Source organism: Macaca nemestrina, chromosome 1 (assembly GCF_043159975.1).
Source record: "Macaca nemestrina isolate mMacNem1 chromosome 1, mMacNem.hap1, whole genome shotgun sequence".
Taxonomy (NCBI): Eukaryota; Metazoa; Chordata; class Mammalia; order Primates; family Cercopithecidae; genus Macaca; species Macaca nemestrina.
This window is the reverse complement of record NC_092125.1, coordinates 29,836,671-29,853,577: the sequence shown is the minus strand read 5'-3', so window position 1 is coordinate 29,853,577 and position 16,907 is coordinate 29,836,671. Positions and strand designations below refer to the sequence as shown.

At 37.6% G+C, this 16,907-nt stretch overlaps 1 protein-coding gene across 9 annotated transcripts in view; it reads right to left on the bottom strand.

Annotated features, from left to right (window-relative positions):
* LOC105484426 (dynamin 3) overlaps positions 1-16,907 on the bottom strand; it is a 564,467-nt gene that overhangs the window by 409,520 nt on the left and 138,040 nt on the right. For all 9 annotated transcript variants that reach the window (XM_071069595.1, XM_071069603.1, XM_071069594.1 and 6 more), the window contains exons 3-4: positions 7,030-7,179; positions 5,690-5,893 (exon numbers count right to left, since the gene is read on the bottom strand). In XM_071069595.1, the coding sequence (XP_070925696.1) occupies positions 5,690-5,893; positions 7,030-7,179 (354 nt within the window). The remainder of the gene's footprint in view (positions 1-5,689; positions 5,894-7,029; positions 7,180-16,907) is intronic.

The following is a 16,907-nucleotide window of genomic DNA, read 5'->3' as shown; positions in this document are numbered from 1 at the left end:
AAGGCAGAGTTGTAAACTGCCTGCCTGAGCATTGAAGCCATACCCCAAAATGCACATTGAGAGCTTTGGTAAATGTTTAGAGATCTACTGGCTCTGGTATTTAAGAAAATCTCTGTCCTGACCACTAAAAAAATAAAGCTGAGCAAAGACTTAAGTGGCCACACACAACAAAGAATATAGACTTACAGAATTGGTTCATGAAAATTAGTAACCAAATAAATAGCACCTGTGGCAACAACAATAAATAGCAACGAAAACTGGGATGGAGAGAGGAATCTGGTTTCTAGTGCTGCCACATCACATTATTTAAATATCTCATTTTCAACAAAAAAAAAAAATTTTAACATATGCAAAGAAAGTATGTTCCACCCAAAAGAAAACATACAGTCAATAGAAACTGTCCCTGAAAAAGTCCAGAAATTGAAATTACTAGACAAAGGCTTTAAATCATCTATTTTAAATATGTTTTAAAAACCAAAAAAAAAAAATTAATAATCTAAAGAACAAACAGAATGTATGAGAATAATGTTTCACCAAATATAGGATATCAGTAAGGATATAGATATTATTTTTTTAAAAAAAAGAACCAAATAGAAAATCTGGAGATAAAATAACTGAAATTTAAAAATTCACTATAGAGATTTAATAGCAGATCTGAATAGGCAGAAAGAATCAGCAAACTTGAAGACAGATCAATTGAGATTGTTCCTCCCAGTCTAAAGAAAAGAAAGACAAAAGAAAGAATGAAGAAACATGAACAAAGTCTCAGAGATATGTGAAAACATCATACCAACATACACATAATGTGATTCTCAGAAAGAGAAGAGGAGGGAAAGAGGAAGAAAGAATCGTTGAAGAAATAATGGCTGAAAATTTCTTAAATTTGATTTAAAAAGCATTAATCTACACATCCAAGAAGGTCAACAAACTCCAAGTAGGATAAACTCAACAAGATCTGTACCTACAGATATCATAATCAAACTGCCAAAAGACAAAAAAAAAAAAAAAAAAAGAGAGAGAGAGAGAATCTTAAAAGCAGGAAGAGAGAAGAAAATCATGTTCAAGGGATCCTCAATGAGATTAACAGCTGAATTTTGACCATGGAAGTCAGATGGTAGTGGGATGACATGCTCAAATTGACAAAAGGAAAAGAAGTAAAAATTCTCCTTCAAAATTTAAGGAGAAATTAAGACATTCCAAGATAAACAAAAACCAAGAGAATCCCTTACTGACAGACATAGCCTACAATAAATACTAATGAGAGCCTTTCAGGCAGAAATAAAAGGGCACTGGACAGTAACTCAAACACCCAGAAAAAACTGAAGAACACCAGTAAAGTTAACTACATAGTTAAACATAATAGACAATATAAACATATTTTTGTTTGTAACTCTTTTTTCTCACATCTGATTTAAAAGACAATCATATAAAGCTATAATTATATTTCTGTGTTGATAGGCATGTATTGTATAAAGTTGTGATTTGTATGACAATAATAGCACATAGGAAGGGGAGGGAGTGGAGCTTTAATATAGGAGCAAAATGTTGTGTATTATTGAAATTAAGTTGGTATTGATCCAAACTAGACTGTTATAAATTAAGATGTTAATTGTAATCCTATGGCAACCACTAAGAAAATAACAAAAAAAGTAAAATAAATGACCAAGGAATTAAAATTATATACTAGAAAATAAATATTTAACACAAAAGAAGATAGTAACAGAGAAATAGAGAAACAAAAAAACACAGGTCATACACAAAACCAATGGCAAAATAACACACATAAATTCTATCTCATCAGTAATGACTCCTACCAAAACTTTCAAAAGTCTCCTCTTGGGACCACCATATATAGAATATAAAAACTGGGGGCAAGTAAGTCTGTAAATGGTGGAGCAGAACTTCTAATGATCCACAAAAAAGGAGATTTATTTTAGGTAAGTTCATGAACATTTACATGACAATTTCTAAGTGGCATCTAATAAAAATGAGCTTGTAAATAAGCCAAGCCTATGATTTTTTTTTTTAATCTCAGTTGACTTTCTGGAGTAGATTTGTGGCATAAAATGACACACTCCTGACTGACAGTCAATGCTGTATTTTCCTTATGCTATAACAACACGTCGAATATACTGGGAATGACATTATGGAGATTGATTCCTTTCTGGCAAACTGATGACTCCCTCCACAAACATTCATTGCTCTCACCTAATGATCTGTGATCACATGAGTTATTATTTTAGGTCATAAATGAATCTTCTTTTGAAAAGCCTGAGAAATGAGATGTAGTTACTGCCCATTAATATTCCCCATGTGCACAACAGGGGCAAAATACAGCATGAATATGTTAAACCAATTTTAAGAAATCACTTTACAAGATTTATTAGTTGGCTTAATTTTTTAGTTTATATTTATTATAAAATTCGTAATACACACAAAATATTCTCCAATGGCTTTTCTTCTACTAGATTTGAAGTTGTGAGGATGTGAGGCAGGATATCTACAGCCATCTTGTCACCTGTGAAAAGAATTTATCTTAAAAAAGAAACAATTTCAAGGAGGCTGAACCAAGGTGGGGCAAAAGAGAAATCAGGGACTGAATGGTATCATTTGCGGTACTCCATGAAGCTTCATCTGGATTGTCATGTTGTGGTATGCATTTTTAATCTTCATCCCTATTCCGCAGCATACAACTACTAAAGTCCTTGGAATCTTCAAAGTGATAAATATCTTTTTGTAGGCTAATGGGTTGGTAAGTGGCTGGCAGCTCCTGGATAGCTTCAGCACGTGGACTGGTCACTAGAAAGAACAGGCATGACCTCCTAGGAGGGATGAGGGGCTGAAGTTTAAGTTGATCACCATAACTGATGATTTAATCAATCATGCCTACATAATGAAGCTTCCGTAAAAATCCAAAATGGACTGGGTTCTGAGAGCTTCTGGATAGCTGGACATGCAGAGGTTTCTAGAGGGTGGTATGCCCAGAGAGAACATGAAAGCTCCACATCACTTCTCATACACTGCCCTATGCATCTCTTCATCTGTATCCCTTGTAATATTCTTGATAACAAAGAACTGTTTCTCTTGAGTTCTGTGAGCCCCTCTAGCAAATTAATAGAACACAAAAGAAGAAGGTTGTAGAAACCCCAATTTATAGCCAGTCGGTCAGAGCACAGGGTAAACAACCTGGATCTTGTGACTGGCATCAGAAGTGGGGCTGGTCTTGTAGGACTGAACCCTCAACAAGTGTGATCTGATGCTATTTCCAGGTAAACAGTATAAGAATTGAATTTAATCAGAGGATACCTAGCTGATGTCTGCTGCAGAAAAGAATCAATTGCTTGTTTGCAGTCGAAGAAATCACCACACATCTGGAGTCAGAAGCATGTTTGAAAGTATAGTAGGAGAAGCTGAGTTTGTTTTCTACATGGACTCTTCAGGAATGTGACTGGGCCGAACTCACTAGAATTCACTGATGGTATGACTCTCTCTGTCCCAATCTGACAACCATGGCTCAATCTCCTATGGGATAAGAAGGCTATAAGACAGGAATGGTTCAGCACCATTTTTATGACTAGATTCCAGTCCCAATTTATAATCTGACTCTTCCAAGTCACTGATGCTGTAAAGGGAGTCCTGGTGATGGTCCTAACTTGCCACCTGGGAGCCTCTACCTGCTTTGTTATAAGACCCAGTTTCAGGGATGGTGGAGGAAACCAAGAAGAAAAAAAACAGTTACCATTGCAGAATTCTGCAAAGGCCCAAGAATTGAAGAACCAATGCTAGGGTATAGAAGGAGCTGAAAATAAAAGAATTGACTGAAGGCTCCTAGAGGACACACCCACATAGCTACCCTTCCTCCACCTCAGCAGAGTACTGAAGACGTGCTTCAAAAGAGGTTGAACCAGAGGGACTCTGGACTCCAGAAAACTTTCAGGAATGCCATTATGAAAGCAGAGGATTAATTAAAAGTGTACACACTGAATAGTGAGAACCATCCTCCTCCCACTCCATCCCTGCCCCACCAATTCTTGGCTCCAAGAACACTAGACATCAGGCTTATACTGGAGCAGCTCAGGAGAAAATACTCTTAGAACCTAACGATTGAGGAAGTCTCCTAACAAAATGGTCAACTCTCAGCACAGTTACTCCACGGGAAAACCCACTGGTCAATGAATCCCTCTCATGTACACAAATTAGCTTTTGGTGCTCCACTTTCATGCACGAACAAGTGGCAAAAGATGGACAAACATTTGAAAAAGGTCTCTAACATCAAAGACAGAAACAAAAACAAACAATCAGAAAACAATGGACTCAGACAATGTCGATTACAAAAGAAAACCTTCAAAAAGCTCTCACTAAAATCCTTGGAGGAAGATATTGTATTTGTGAAAACAAGAACAAGATGCTATCTTTAAAAATAAAAATAACATTCACTAAGTAAAAAAAAATGAACTTTTAAAATGAATTGGAAAAGCAGAAGATAAAGTTGAGTAAATCTTGCTAAAAGTAGAACAAAAAGACAAGAAATAGATTATAGAAAAGAAAGATTGAAATAAAGGATTCATTCAGGAGTTCTAACCTGCTAATAATAAGAACTACAGATAAAAAGAACAAAGAAAATTGGGGTAATTAATTATGAAACAAAGAAAAATTCCTAAAATTGAAGTACATGCATCTCCGTATTAAAAGGGCACATCACTAAATGCCCTTCCGCAATCACTTTATTATTTTTTTTTTTTTTTTTTTTTTTTTTTTGAGATGGAGTCTTGCTCTCTTGCTGTGTCGCCCAGGCTGGAATGCAATGGTGCGACCTCAGCTCACTGCAACCTCCACCTCCCGGGTTCAAGCAATTCCAATTCTCTGCCTCAACCTCCCAAGTAGCTGGGATTGTAGGCGCCCATCACCACGCCCAGCTAATTTTTGTATTTTTAGTAGAGATGGGGTTTCACCATCTTGGCCAGACTGGTCTTAAACTCCTGACCTCGTGATCCACCTGCCTCAGCCTCCCAAAGTGCTGGGATTACAGGCGTGAGCCACTGCACCCGGCCCCGCGGTCACTTTAAACAGACACACACCGAGGCCAGCATTGAGGTCTCTGATGATAAACTGTCATTATTCAACTCAGAGAAATAAAAAGCTAAAACATCCGCCTAAGAAAGGAACTTTTCTGGATTTTGAGATGGCAATAACAAATAAATCCCTGCTTTCATATATATTGGTTCTCAAATAATTATAAACTAAATAATATCTTACATGCATTAATAGAGCTTCCTATTTTAAAGAAACAAGACAAAGAAAAAACACAGAAAGACTTTTCGTTGGGAGTATATGCAGGTAACTCATAATATTAGTAGATTGTCTGAATTCTGCTGTACCAGAAGTTTACTTTATCAACTTTTTAAAATACATAGCCCATGAGGCTTAGAAATGTCTATTTTCTTGATCTCATTATTCTTAGATTTATATAGGTTTTGACTATATAAATTTCATTATTTTAGTAAATCTTTACTAAATTATTTTTAATATTAAATACTGAATTTGTATTTAAAATACAAAAGGTTTAACAATATTAACAATGCCTAATTTATTTATAATGAAATCGAGTCTTGAGAATTTGTGTTACCTTTAAAGATACCAAAACTCCTGACACTTTAATTCCCTCTCATCTTAGTAGTCACACACTCACCTTGAGGATCAACTTCTTTAGCTAGCTTCAGCGCATCTGAGTTTGCAAGATCAGTATTGGCTGGAGTAACAGCTAAAATCAGACAGTTCTCCCTCGTGATGAACTGCATAATCATTTCTCTGATCTGATACTCAATATCTGGTGGCTGATCTCCCACGGGCACTTTGGTTATCCCAGGTAGATCAATAAGGGTTAGATTTAACACTGTGTGGAAAGGATAAAAGAGTCTTACATACACCTTCAATGCTAAAAGATAACACAGAACCATTTGTCACTTAGCTCAGCTTTCTACATTGTGTATCTGAACAACTCAAACCCATGTGTGAAGAATAAAAAGCATAAAATAAAAATGGTTTTGCTAGTTTTCTCTAATTTTATGATATGATTGTGCTATGCCAAATGATCACTTTAACATAATTTGAAAGGCACTGATTTGCATGCCTAACAGTTTGCTCAGAAAGCTGTCATATCTGTAACTAGGGGGTTATAATTAAAACACCAAACGAAAAATGCATATGCTGTCTGCCAGTCTTGTACATCGCCTTCAAGTGGTATAAAAACTCGCAGGGTAAGATTTGCCCTTTCCTTAAAAAGTATCATATGTTTTTTATAGAAAGTTAACCACTTAGCCTAGTAGAAAGCTGTTAGCCATTCGTGGTGCCCTGGGTTTACTGAATTAGCTGTATGAACAGAGTCAGCAACAACATGACTCTAGCCCAACCTCTCTGTACAAATAATGTTGGCACCAAGTACCCTTGGGAAGTCCTAATTGAGCTTATGTCATTTATATTCTGTTTTAAAAGCAATAGAGCTAAGTAGGGAATAAGAAATGAAAATTTGCCCACTAAAAATTTAGTCAGCATAGAGGCTATTTCCCATCACACCTTATGGATTGGTTATCTAATTTATAAGTTTCTACCGATAGTCTGGGGGGAAAACTCAGAGCTGATTTCTCAGGAAGAAAATAAATAGGAATATATATGGCTGCAAGAAATCCAATAGGGGAGGATGCAACCATAGTAACATGTACCTCTAAGATTTCAGCAAAGACTGAAAAATGGAAGTTTTCATACATACCCTTCTCAAATTCTAAAAGCTTATTATGAAAATGAAGAAAAAATATTTAATGACTAACTCAATTCTGTTTTTATTAAAGTCATCTCCTCCTCCCTCTCCTTAAATGTTCTAAGAGCTCTTTGAACCATAACATTAATGGGCAGTATCCAAAGGATACCCTAGAAAGCCAGCACTGTTTGTATCTTCTGTACAAATGATGTATGTTAATTAATGTAGTAAAAATGTTTGGGGAGAAGAATTTGGAATTTTATTATTTTACTTACCATGTGGGGAATAGACTCGTAAATTAATGGGTATGGAGGAAATGCCTTTATTCATTCCAGTCACGCGATCTGTTTCTGCTTCAATCTCATGCCGAACTTCATCAAAATCTGTAAATTTCTTTCCTTTGCAATGTAGAAACTCAGCATATTCTACAAAAATAAAACCAAAATGACACGACTTAAATTCATGCATTTTTGCCATAATTATAAAAAATGTTTCTTTAATTATAAGTCAAATTATCCGATATTCTCTCTTCATCCCTCATGAACATCCCACAGAACACAGTAGTTACTAAGAATCACAATTAATACTTCAGAAATATTAAACATAGTACAGATGCTATAGATGCTAAATTTGCTAATTTTCAGTTGAGCAATTAAATACTATAACCAGTCCCTAAACCACAAAGCCTATTAAATAATTTAAAGAAAATTTTGGCTGTCCAAATGACAAAGCAAACAACAGCACCTGATTGTTAAAAACATTAGATCTAGGATACCACTGAGTTCTGTTAGCATTTCCCTCTTCAGTATCACCATTTCATCAGGATGGAATGCCAAGTTATATAAATATATCTTCAGAAGGTAAAATAAGTTAGGGGGAATCATTTGATTAATTTGTTAAAAATAAATAATATATGGAATCCTTTAGCTTAAAAACATACTATTGAAAATACGACATCAGCTTGTATAAAGACAATTTCTCAAGGCAAAAAAGTTATAAAGTATTATATCAAAGAAAATATTTACCTGTAATCTAAAATTTTTAAAAAATCCCTCAGCAGAGGGAAAAACACTAAAATAACTACATAAATAACAAAACTGGGTTTTTTAAATTTCAGTAACATCCTACAAAGTGTTGTATTATCAATTTCTATACCTATTTTGAGAGAAATCAGGTATATGAAAAACACCACAATTTAAAAGAAAAGCTAGTACAGTACTATTAGATTTTTTTAAATGAGTATAAATCTAACAAAGAAACAAACCTCAACAAAGATTTTAGTTTATCTAATATCTCAATGAAGAATTGTACCGCTTACCTTAGACTATGGCTAAGCACCTTGGACCCAAATGCCAGATAAGAGCCAGGGAGATCGAGGCTGCAGCGAGCCGTGATCGTGCCACTGCACTCCAGCCTGGGCAAGAAAGTAAGCCCTCATCTTAAAAAAAAAAAAAAAAAAAAAGCCAGATGAGGCAATTATTGGTAGCCTTACTACCATTCCCCATCACAAACAGTTAATATTCACTCTTGGAGATGAAATGTCAAGCCAAATAGCAAGAGAGCTGTCAGATGTGGTCCATGTCTTCAAGTAGGTTAGCATTAACTCAAAAAGCTAAGGATTAGACTACTGAGAAAAAACATTATGCAGGTAGCATAACATAAATGCTGAGCTGCCCTTAAAATGATAGGAAAGGTAGAGATAGAAAAGATTATTTTAAGTGGTGGTACCCAAAAAAGGAAGTGGGGTATGGACTGAATATTGAACAGTAGGGAGGATTTTGACATGTGCAGGGAGAAAGAGAGGTCTTCCAGAGAATCAGAGAATCTTTGTAGGTTCAACAAATCTGGTAGGTTGTCATGCAGTCTCTGCTTGGACCCATCCACTAATGGGTAACGGAAACTTTGACCTCGTTGGAAAAAAACTCTGATTGGAAAATGTTTATGTTTGGTATGAAATCTGCTTTCTTGTCATATTCCACGGGTCCAACTTTTGTCCTCTGGTGCTACTCAGCTGTGAAAAGGCCGTGTGCATTAACGTGAGTGTCAGCACCCCGAGTTTGTCTCCTTCCTGGGCCTTACACCCCTACCTTGCTTTGTCTCACCACTACTCGGGCCCTCTGGTGGCAAAGATTTCCCAGTTCCAACCCCAGCCACTCTGAACTGGAAAGGTCACAGAAACCCAAAGTGGACCAAAAAGTTTCTACTTTAATTTACCAAAGAATTGAAATGACCTAGCTTTTGGGATGTTAGAATGAGAATCAGAGACAGACTTAATTTCTGTCTTTCCTGACAACATGCATGGACATGAGTATTTCTCTTTCTATCTTAGTTTCTCCATATAATGTGCCACTTTCTGAAAAACAGTAAGCTAAGTCTCCTGAAAGCTCATTCCTCTAATGTTGGAAGTATACCCAACAGTAAAGACTCAACAGGCTGCAGAAATCTGGCCTGAAGCGATCAGTTCATCAAGATCAGGCATGTTCTTCTACACTTACCCTCACAGGCAGTGTCTTTATTAGAATATAAATTCCCAGAAGATGGAGCCTTCATTTTATTACCCATTCAATGCTTAGGCCAGTACCATGTGAATGTAAGAGTATATAGATAAGTAGAGGACAAAACAGGAAGAAAAACAAAGGAAAAAAAGAAATCAGATCCCAGAAAACAAGCAAAAATTAAATGGAAAAATTAGAAATAATTTAGAAGAAATAGAACTGTGTTTTTTTCAATGCCACCTATTCCGTGGAAAGTGCACCCTTGAGAACTTATGGCTATCACAACTGTTCTGTCATACAGTTCATAAGCTTCTGGATCAGGAACTACATTTTCAATCATTGCTAATCGATACATTTCAGTTAACATAAATGTGGACCTCCTTTGTTGCCACTAGATGGCACCTACTTGCTTTCTCTGTAGGAAACATGCCCTTTCGGAAGGGTGTAAAACCAATGCTATTTTCAAATTAGATTTAAATGAGTTCTCAAACTCTTGAAAATACTTTTATCTTGGAATCAAGAGATGATAATTGTGCAGGACCATCTCAAACCTTTGTGTATTTTTATTTTGTCAACCCCTTGGTCAATTTGCAGTGTCTTGTTGAGGATAGTGTCCCCAAGACAAATCCAAGGATACCTATACTCATTTATTTATTTGATTAACATTTTTTGAGATCACTCTACTTGCCAAGAACTGTTTTAGAAATTGGGATATAGTAAAGGGGGGAAAATAAGTCTCTAGGCTCACGAACCTTAAATTCTAATCAGGTAAAACAGTAAACAATGTGTGTGTGTCTGATGCTAAGTGCTATGGAGAAAATAAAATAGCAGGGGGATAGTAAATGCTTTGGGAAAGGGGTTGCTTGGTTATGTGGTATAGATGAGGAAGGCTTCCATGACAGGGTAAAGTGACCTTTGAGCAATGACTCAAGAAAGGAAGGCAGCAGGTCGTACTGTATGGAAGGGCATCCGGGCAGAGTGCCTAAAGCAGATGTGTGCTCGGCATGTTGAGGGAGAGCCAGGTCCATGTGGCTGGAGCACCAGGCGGTGTGGAGGGGAGGGAGGTGGGAAACAAGGCCAGTGCTGTAGACAGGCCTGGATGTGGAGGGCCCATGGACTGTTTTAAGGATTTTGATTTTTCTGAGTGAGTTGGTAGAGCATCTGAAGGATTTGGGGTAGAGCAGAAACATGCTGTGACCTAGGTTTGAAACAACTGTGGCTGCTGTGTTGAGGACAGACATGAGGAGCGAGAAAGGAAGCTTGCTACTGGAATTATCCCGGGGAGAGCTGCTGAGGCTTGGACCAGGGTGACAACAGTAGGGTGGTGATAAGTGGTTAAATTCTAATGTATTTTGAAGAAAAAACCAACAGAATTTGCTGAAGGATTTAAGCTGGGGAATGAGAGAAAGAGAAGCATCAAGGATAACTTCAAAGAGTTTGACCTCAGCCACCAGAAAATGTTTGAAATAGAAAAGACTGAAGGGAAGAGGATGGGATGGGATGGGATGGGATGGGAGGGGATGGGATGGGATGTGGGTTGGGACCTATTAAGCTTGTGATACCCATTACACACCCAGCCAAGTTGAGAAAAAGCACTTCTAAGGTTGAGGACAACACAGCTGAAGGAGACACCATTCACATTCAGTCTTTGGATAGGTGTCTCTACTCTGAAAAATTTCCAGAAGATGGCAGTCATGTGCTTGAGGAAAGGGCAGTTTTTTCTAATTCGTATAAAAATGTCTTCAGGGCTAGATATATGCATCTTTTGTTCACGGAGAAGTCCAAGTGAGAGATATATATTTGGGAGTCATTCAAGTCAGGCAAGTGATGAGATCACTAAGCAAGAGTTATAGAAGAGGTCAGAGTACCAGGCCCTGGGTTTTCCAAAGTTTAGGGGTCAGGAAATGGAGACTTAGAAGGTAGGAGAAAACAGTAAGGGGAAAACAAAGCCAAGAAAAGAGGAGACCTACTCCATCCAACCCTGCCTACAACATGTCCAATAACATGTCCAGTAACAGGAGGACTAAGACTGGATCTTAGAATTTAGCAACTTGAGGATCCTTCAGGAGGAGGTTGAAGAGAGAAGAGAAGAAACCAAGTAGAGACTGATTATAGAATAATTCTTTTTTTTTTTTTTTTTTTTTTTTGAGACAGGGTCTCACTCTGTCACCCAGGCTGGAGTAGAGTGGTGCCATCATTACGCACTGCAGCCTCGAACTCCTGGGCTCAAGTGATCCCCCCACCTTAGCCTCTGGAGTAGCTGGGACTACAGGCAGTGTGCCATCACATCTGGCTAACTTTTATTTATTTTTTGTGGTGATGAGGTCTCACTGTGTTGCCCAGGCTGGTTTCGACCTTTTGGCCTCAAGTCATGTTCCCAACTCAGTCTCTCAAAGTGCTGGGATTATAGGAGTGAACCACTGTGCCCAGCCAACAGTTCTTTAAGGAGTTTTGTTGTAAAGAAGAGGAGAGAAGGGAGAGGGCAGCTACAGAGGTATGTAAAGTCAAGAGAGAATTTTGTAAAGATAGCAAATTAATGGCATGTTCATAGGCTGAAATGGTGACACCCAGGATAAGTGAAGTGAGAAGACACAAATGCTGAAGTGATGTCTGAGGGGAGGGGAACAGGAGGCCAGAAAGAAACAAACAAACATGCCAGGGCATCCATAGGAACAGGAAGAAGGCAGAACAATGAGCATGGGTGAGATGAATAGGTAGAACTAATGGTGGTGGGAGCCTGTGAAATTCATCAGGGGACAGTAGGGATTGATTATATTTGTCTGAGGTCATTTTATATCTTTACTGGTTAACTAGGTGGTTTACTTGTTAACCATTTAACCATCTCACTGGTTAAACTGTATAAGTACTATTATACAGTTTATATACTACTATAGTACTGTATAAGTACAAAATACATTATACACACACACACACGCAAAAAGTGATCCTAAATGAGTGACCTCAGAGTAATCACAGCAGGTATGACAATTTGGGTCTAATCTATGTCAATCACTGGGGTTCAGACCTGCCCCAGCATATCTGGAAAACCAATAGGGTAGGAACCACAAAATACTCTTTTCTATGGGAACCAAAGAGCTTCCTGGAAAAGAATTCCACCTACAGGATGGAAAATTCAGCAAAACCAGCTGACCTGGCTTTTCAGGAAAGGGCTACCTGTAATCCATCCTCTACCCAGCTCCAGAGATTCATAGATCCATATCCCCTTGTCTCTATGATGATAATTGTAGTTTGAGGATGAAGGAAATTCTAGCATCTAAGTCAGACTCTATAGAACGAATTGCACTAGCTGATCAATAGCTAGACCTTTTAAGAGCTGCTAAATGTGTGTCTTCTACTATGGTATACCGTGGTAAACTATGGTTTACCATATTTTTATACTATGGTGAACTAACATGTCTGAACGTTACACAATCTCATCTTATAGTTTTGAGATACTTTCTTTCTCACAGAAAGGTACAATTTCCAGTGGCATGAGCTCTCTTGACATGTTCTCAGTATTCCTTTCATTCTAAATGTTTCATATTTGGGCACATGAAATGGTCTTTTCCTCAAACAACTTGAGGCTTCAGCCCAGCATCAATGTGAGTAGTCAGTGTATTAAATCTCCTAGCCACAAAGTCATACAAAGGACGAAGGTTATGTGTACGTAAGCATTGAAACCGTGATAATGCATCCACGAAATTCTTTTCTGTTGCAGCATAACCTGTCTTATTGAAATTTATGTTTCATTTTCACAAAATAAAATTTCTGTTTTTAGTTTCACAAAATAAAACTCCTAGTTTTGATTATTTTCTCTGTTTTTACCATGTTAAAAATAGCCTACAATTGAAGCAAAGGTTAAGATACATTACTATATCAAAGAATGATTAGGGAGGAAAAAAGGGGAATATTAAAAAATCAGAGCTATAACTCTATTTTATTTTTATTTCCTTTTAAAACATTTTAGCACTGTCATTTTTACTGGTCATGAAAAACAAATTATGCTAGGTTAAACAACTGACAAATTGTTTGGGGGAAGGATGAGACGGGTTTATGCCTGGGCAATGTTCCAATCATCTGTGAAAAGCACAGCATGACCATAAGAATTTAAATATTTCCACTATGCCCCTTCCATGGGGAAAAATATGTATATCTTTTCATTAATCGAGGTTAAGTAGAAAGGAATAATTACAGAGCACTAGAACATAATCTCTTGTCCATCTTTATTCTAAGAATCGAGGTTCCTCAAAATTTTAACTGGAGTTTTCTTATTTCTAATAGCAATGTTTTGTGAGCACAGGGCTCCAGTGAAAACAGAGTACAGGGGTCATATACATAAGGGACTGTTTTCAATGCAACAAGCTGAATTCACTGGCTATATAGAGCATTGATGTATGATTATATTTAAAAACATATTTCCTCAAAGGCAGAGATACATTTTACTCTTCTGTGTTTCCCTAATGCCTATTACATTTAGAGTAAAGAACATCTGTAGGCCGGGCACGGTGGCTCACACCTATAATCCCAGCACTTTGGGAGGCCAAGGCGGGTGGATCACCTGAGGTCAGGAGTTCGAGACCAGCCTGGCCAACATGGTGAAACCTCATCTCTACCAAAAATACAAAAACTAGCCAGGTGTGATGGCAGGTGCCTGTAATCCCAGCTACTCAGGAGGCTGAGACAGGGGAATCACTTGAACCTAGGAGGTGGAGGTTGTAGTGAGCCTAGATCATGCCATCTCATTCCAGCCTGGCTGACAGAGCGAGACTCGGTCTCAAAAGAAAAAGAAAGAAAAAAAAAAAGGACATCTGTAGATTTATTTCTTCTTTAAAGCAGTCCACTTTGGATATAACAATGCTTCCAATAAATACTCCATGTTCTTACTCATATGTGACAGCTTAAAAAAAAAGTTGATCTCTTAGAATTAGAGAGTAGAATAGTGGTCACTGGAGACTGAGAAGTGTTGGGGGCAAAGGAGATAGGGAGAGGTTGGGGAGCAGATACAAAAGTACAGCTAGATAGGAGTAGTAAATTCTAGGATTGTGTAGCACTGAAGGGTAACTACAATTAAGAATAATAAATTGTACATTTTCAAATAGCTAGATGAGAAGATTTTGAATGTTCCCAACACTAAGAAATGCTAAGTGTCTGAGGTGATGGATAGGCTAACTACCCTAATTTGATCATTACACATGGTATATATGTACTGAAATATCACACTATATTCCATAAATATGTATAATTATTATGTGTTAATTAAAAGTAGTAATTTCTAAATGCTCCCATCAAGTCATTCCAAATTGAAGGCAAGATCCTAGAATTTTAGTTTAGTTATATATTAATTACATAGGACCCAGATATGAAACAGAACTCAACTGTATTGCTAAGATAAACAGGGAAAGTCTAGCAATCAAAGAAAAAAGGAAATCTAAAGAAGCAAACAATTACCCTCAGGGAGTTCTGCAGTGGGTAAAAGGTAGAGGTCTCAGTAGGAGAGTTAAGAACAATAGGGTGAGATGCGAGTAAGTCAGGGGGTGCCAAGATTTCATAAAAGACAAAAAGCTGGTGCCAAGCAGGTATCAGACCAGACACAGACCAGGGTTTAAGATCAGGGCTCTGGTACTCTCAAGACAAAGTAGGAAATTAAAACAAAACTCCAAATGCAAACGAGGCTGAAAACCAAGATGCAAATTCAGTCATGGAATGGAAGGCAGAGCTATTTTGTCAAGATACAAAGCCGAAGCCAGTTGAACAGTATTCAGGGTCAAGAGAAATTAATATCAGTGCCATCTTGAAATTTACTGCTGAACAACAGCCTTTACAGTTTTCTTCTGCTTCTAAAGCCTGGATAAGGCTGAGCCAAGAGGTGAAGGTTAAGGGGCCCCATGTAACTGGAATAGTGCTAGTGGACAAGACCAAGGCCAGCATTTACAGAAATCCCCAGAGATGGGGGACTTTTATGGAATATTCTACCACAAGTATCCAAAATAACAATCAGAATCTAGCAGCTGTTGATACCTACATAGCTCAACTTAGTTCTATATTTTTTTCCAAAGGAGCTCGAAGAGTATAACAAAAATCAACTCTATTTCATACTCATAGTTTATTTCCACGTAAAACACAATCAAGAGATAAACTATATTCCAAATCTTAGCACCAGAGTTATTTCTAGACCTTCTTATCCTCTTTTTCATCTCTATCCTAAGTGCTCTCATCTAATCTCATTGCCTTAAAATTTTTTACATATGTCCTCTAAATTCACATCTCAGACATTCACCTCTCCTTTGAATTCCAGATTTGTCTATATCTAATTCTAATGCTTAATTGATATTTTCACTCAGATGTCTAACAGATATCTCAAAAATCACCTGTTCAAAGCTTCCTTTCCTCAACTCTCTTCCAAACACTGTCTCACTGCCTCCACTATGGCCATGCTGCTTCTAAGCCTGCTGCACCTCTTACCTGTACTACCGAAAAAATAGCCTAACTGGTCTTTCTGACTCCACTCTTGTTCCACTGAATCCATTCTCCACCCAGTAGCTGGAAAGATCTCCTTAAAACATACATCACATCATGCTTCTCCCCTGTTTAAAGACTTTTACTGGTTTTCCAGTACATTTAGAAAAATACAGATTCCTCACCCTGGCCTACTCTAGAAAGTCCGATACAGTCTGCCACCCATCTGCCTCTGATGCCATCTCTATCACTACCTCCACCCTACCTGCTCATTCACTCTGCCTGCAATGGCCTCCCTTCCGCAGCTCAAGAGTACCAAGTCCCTTCCTACCTCAGGGCCTCTCTATAAGCTGCTCCTCTTCTGGAATGTTCGTCCCTCTAGTGTCTGCATGTGTGGCTCCTTCCTGTCATTTACTCATCCAAAATATCATCTCTTTAGAGAGGTTTCCCTGACCAGACAAAGTAAAGTAGCATCTCTTAGTCATATCCTATTACATTGCCCAATTCTTTTTCTTCAGTGCACATGGTCACTGTCTAAAGTTTTTCGTATTTGTCTTTTATTGTCTGTCTTCATCCACTGGAATATAAGCACCATGAGAACAGGAGCATTATCTGTCTTACCCCTGCTATATTCCCAGTACCTAAACAAGTTGCATATTTGTAGAATTGAGGAATAAATAAATGAATGAGTAGATGACTGAAGGAATCAACAAATAAACCTTGGAGGAGGTTTGAGGTTTGTGGATAAGGAGAAAAAAATGTTTATAAATATGGCTTTTGACATGCTGAGCTTGAGATACATTTGAAATATCCAAGTAGAGTTTCAAGCAGTCAGTTAAAAATATGAGTCTGGAGTTTAGCCCAGGAGCTAAACATGTGAGAGTTGTAATGTTTAGGTTGTAATTGAAGCCACAGTGTGGAAGACATTGTCAAAGGGAGAATATGAAATGACAACCAAAAAGGAGCCTTGGGCAGATGTAACCTTAGAGGCCAGATAGAAGATAATGCATTGGCAAGGGAGCCTGAAAGAGTGAAAAAAGAGATAGAAGGAAAACCAGGAATATTTGGCATATAAGCCAAAGAGTAATTGATAATGTCAAAAGCTGTTGAAAGGGCAAGGTAAGTTAATTTTAAGGATGTAGGAAACCAGATAATACATGTTGAATTTCTATCCAATTCCAACTGGATAGAAAATTTAAACA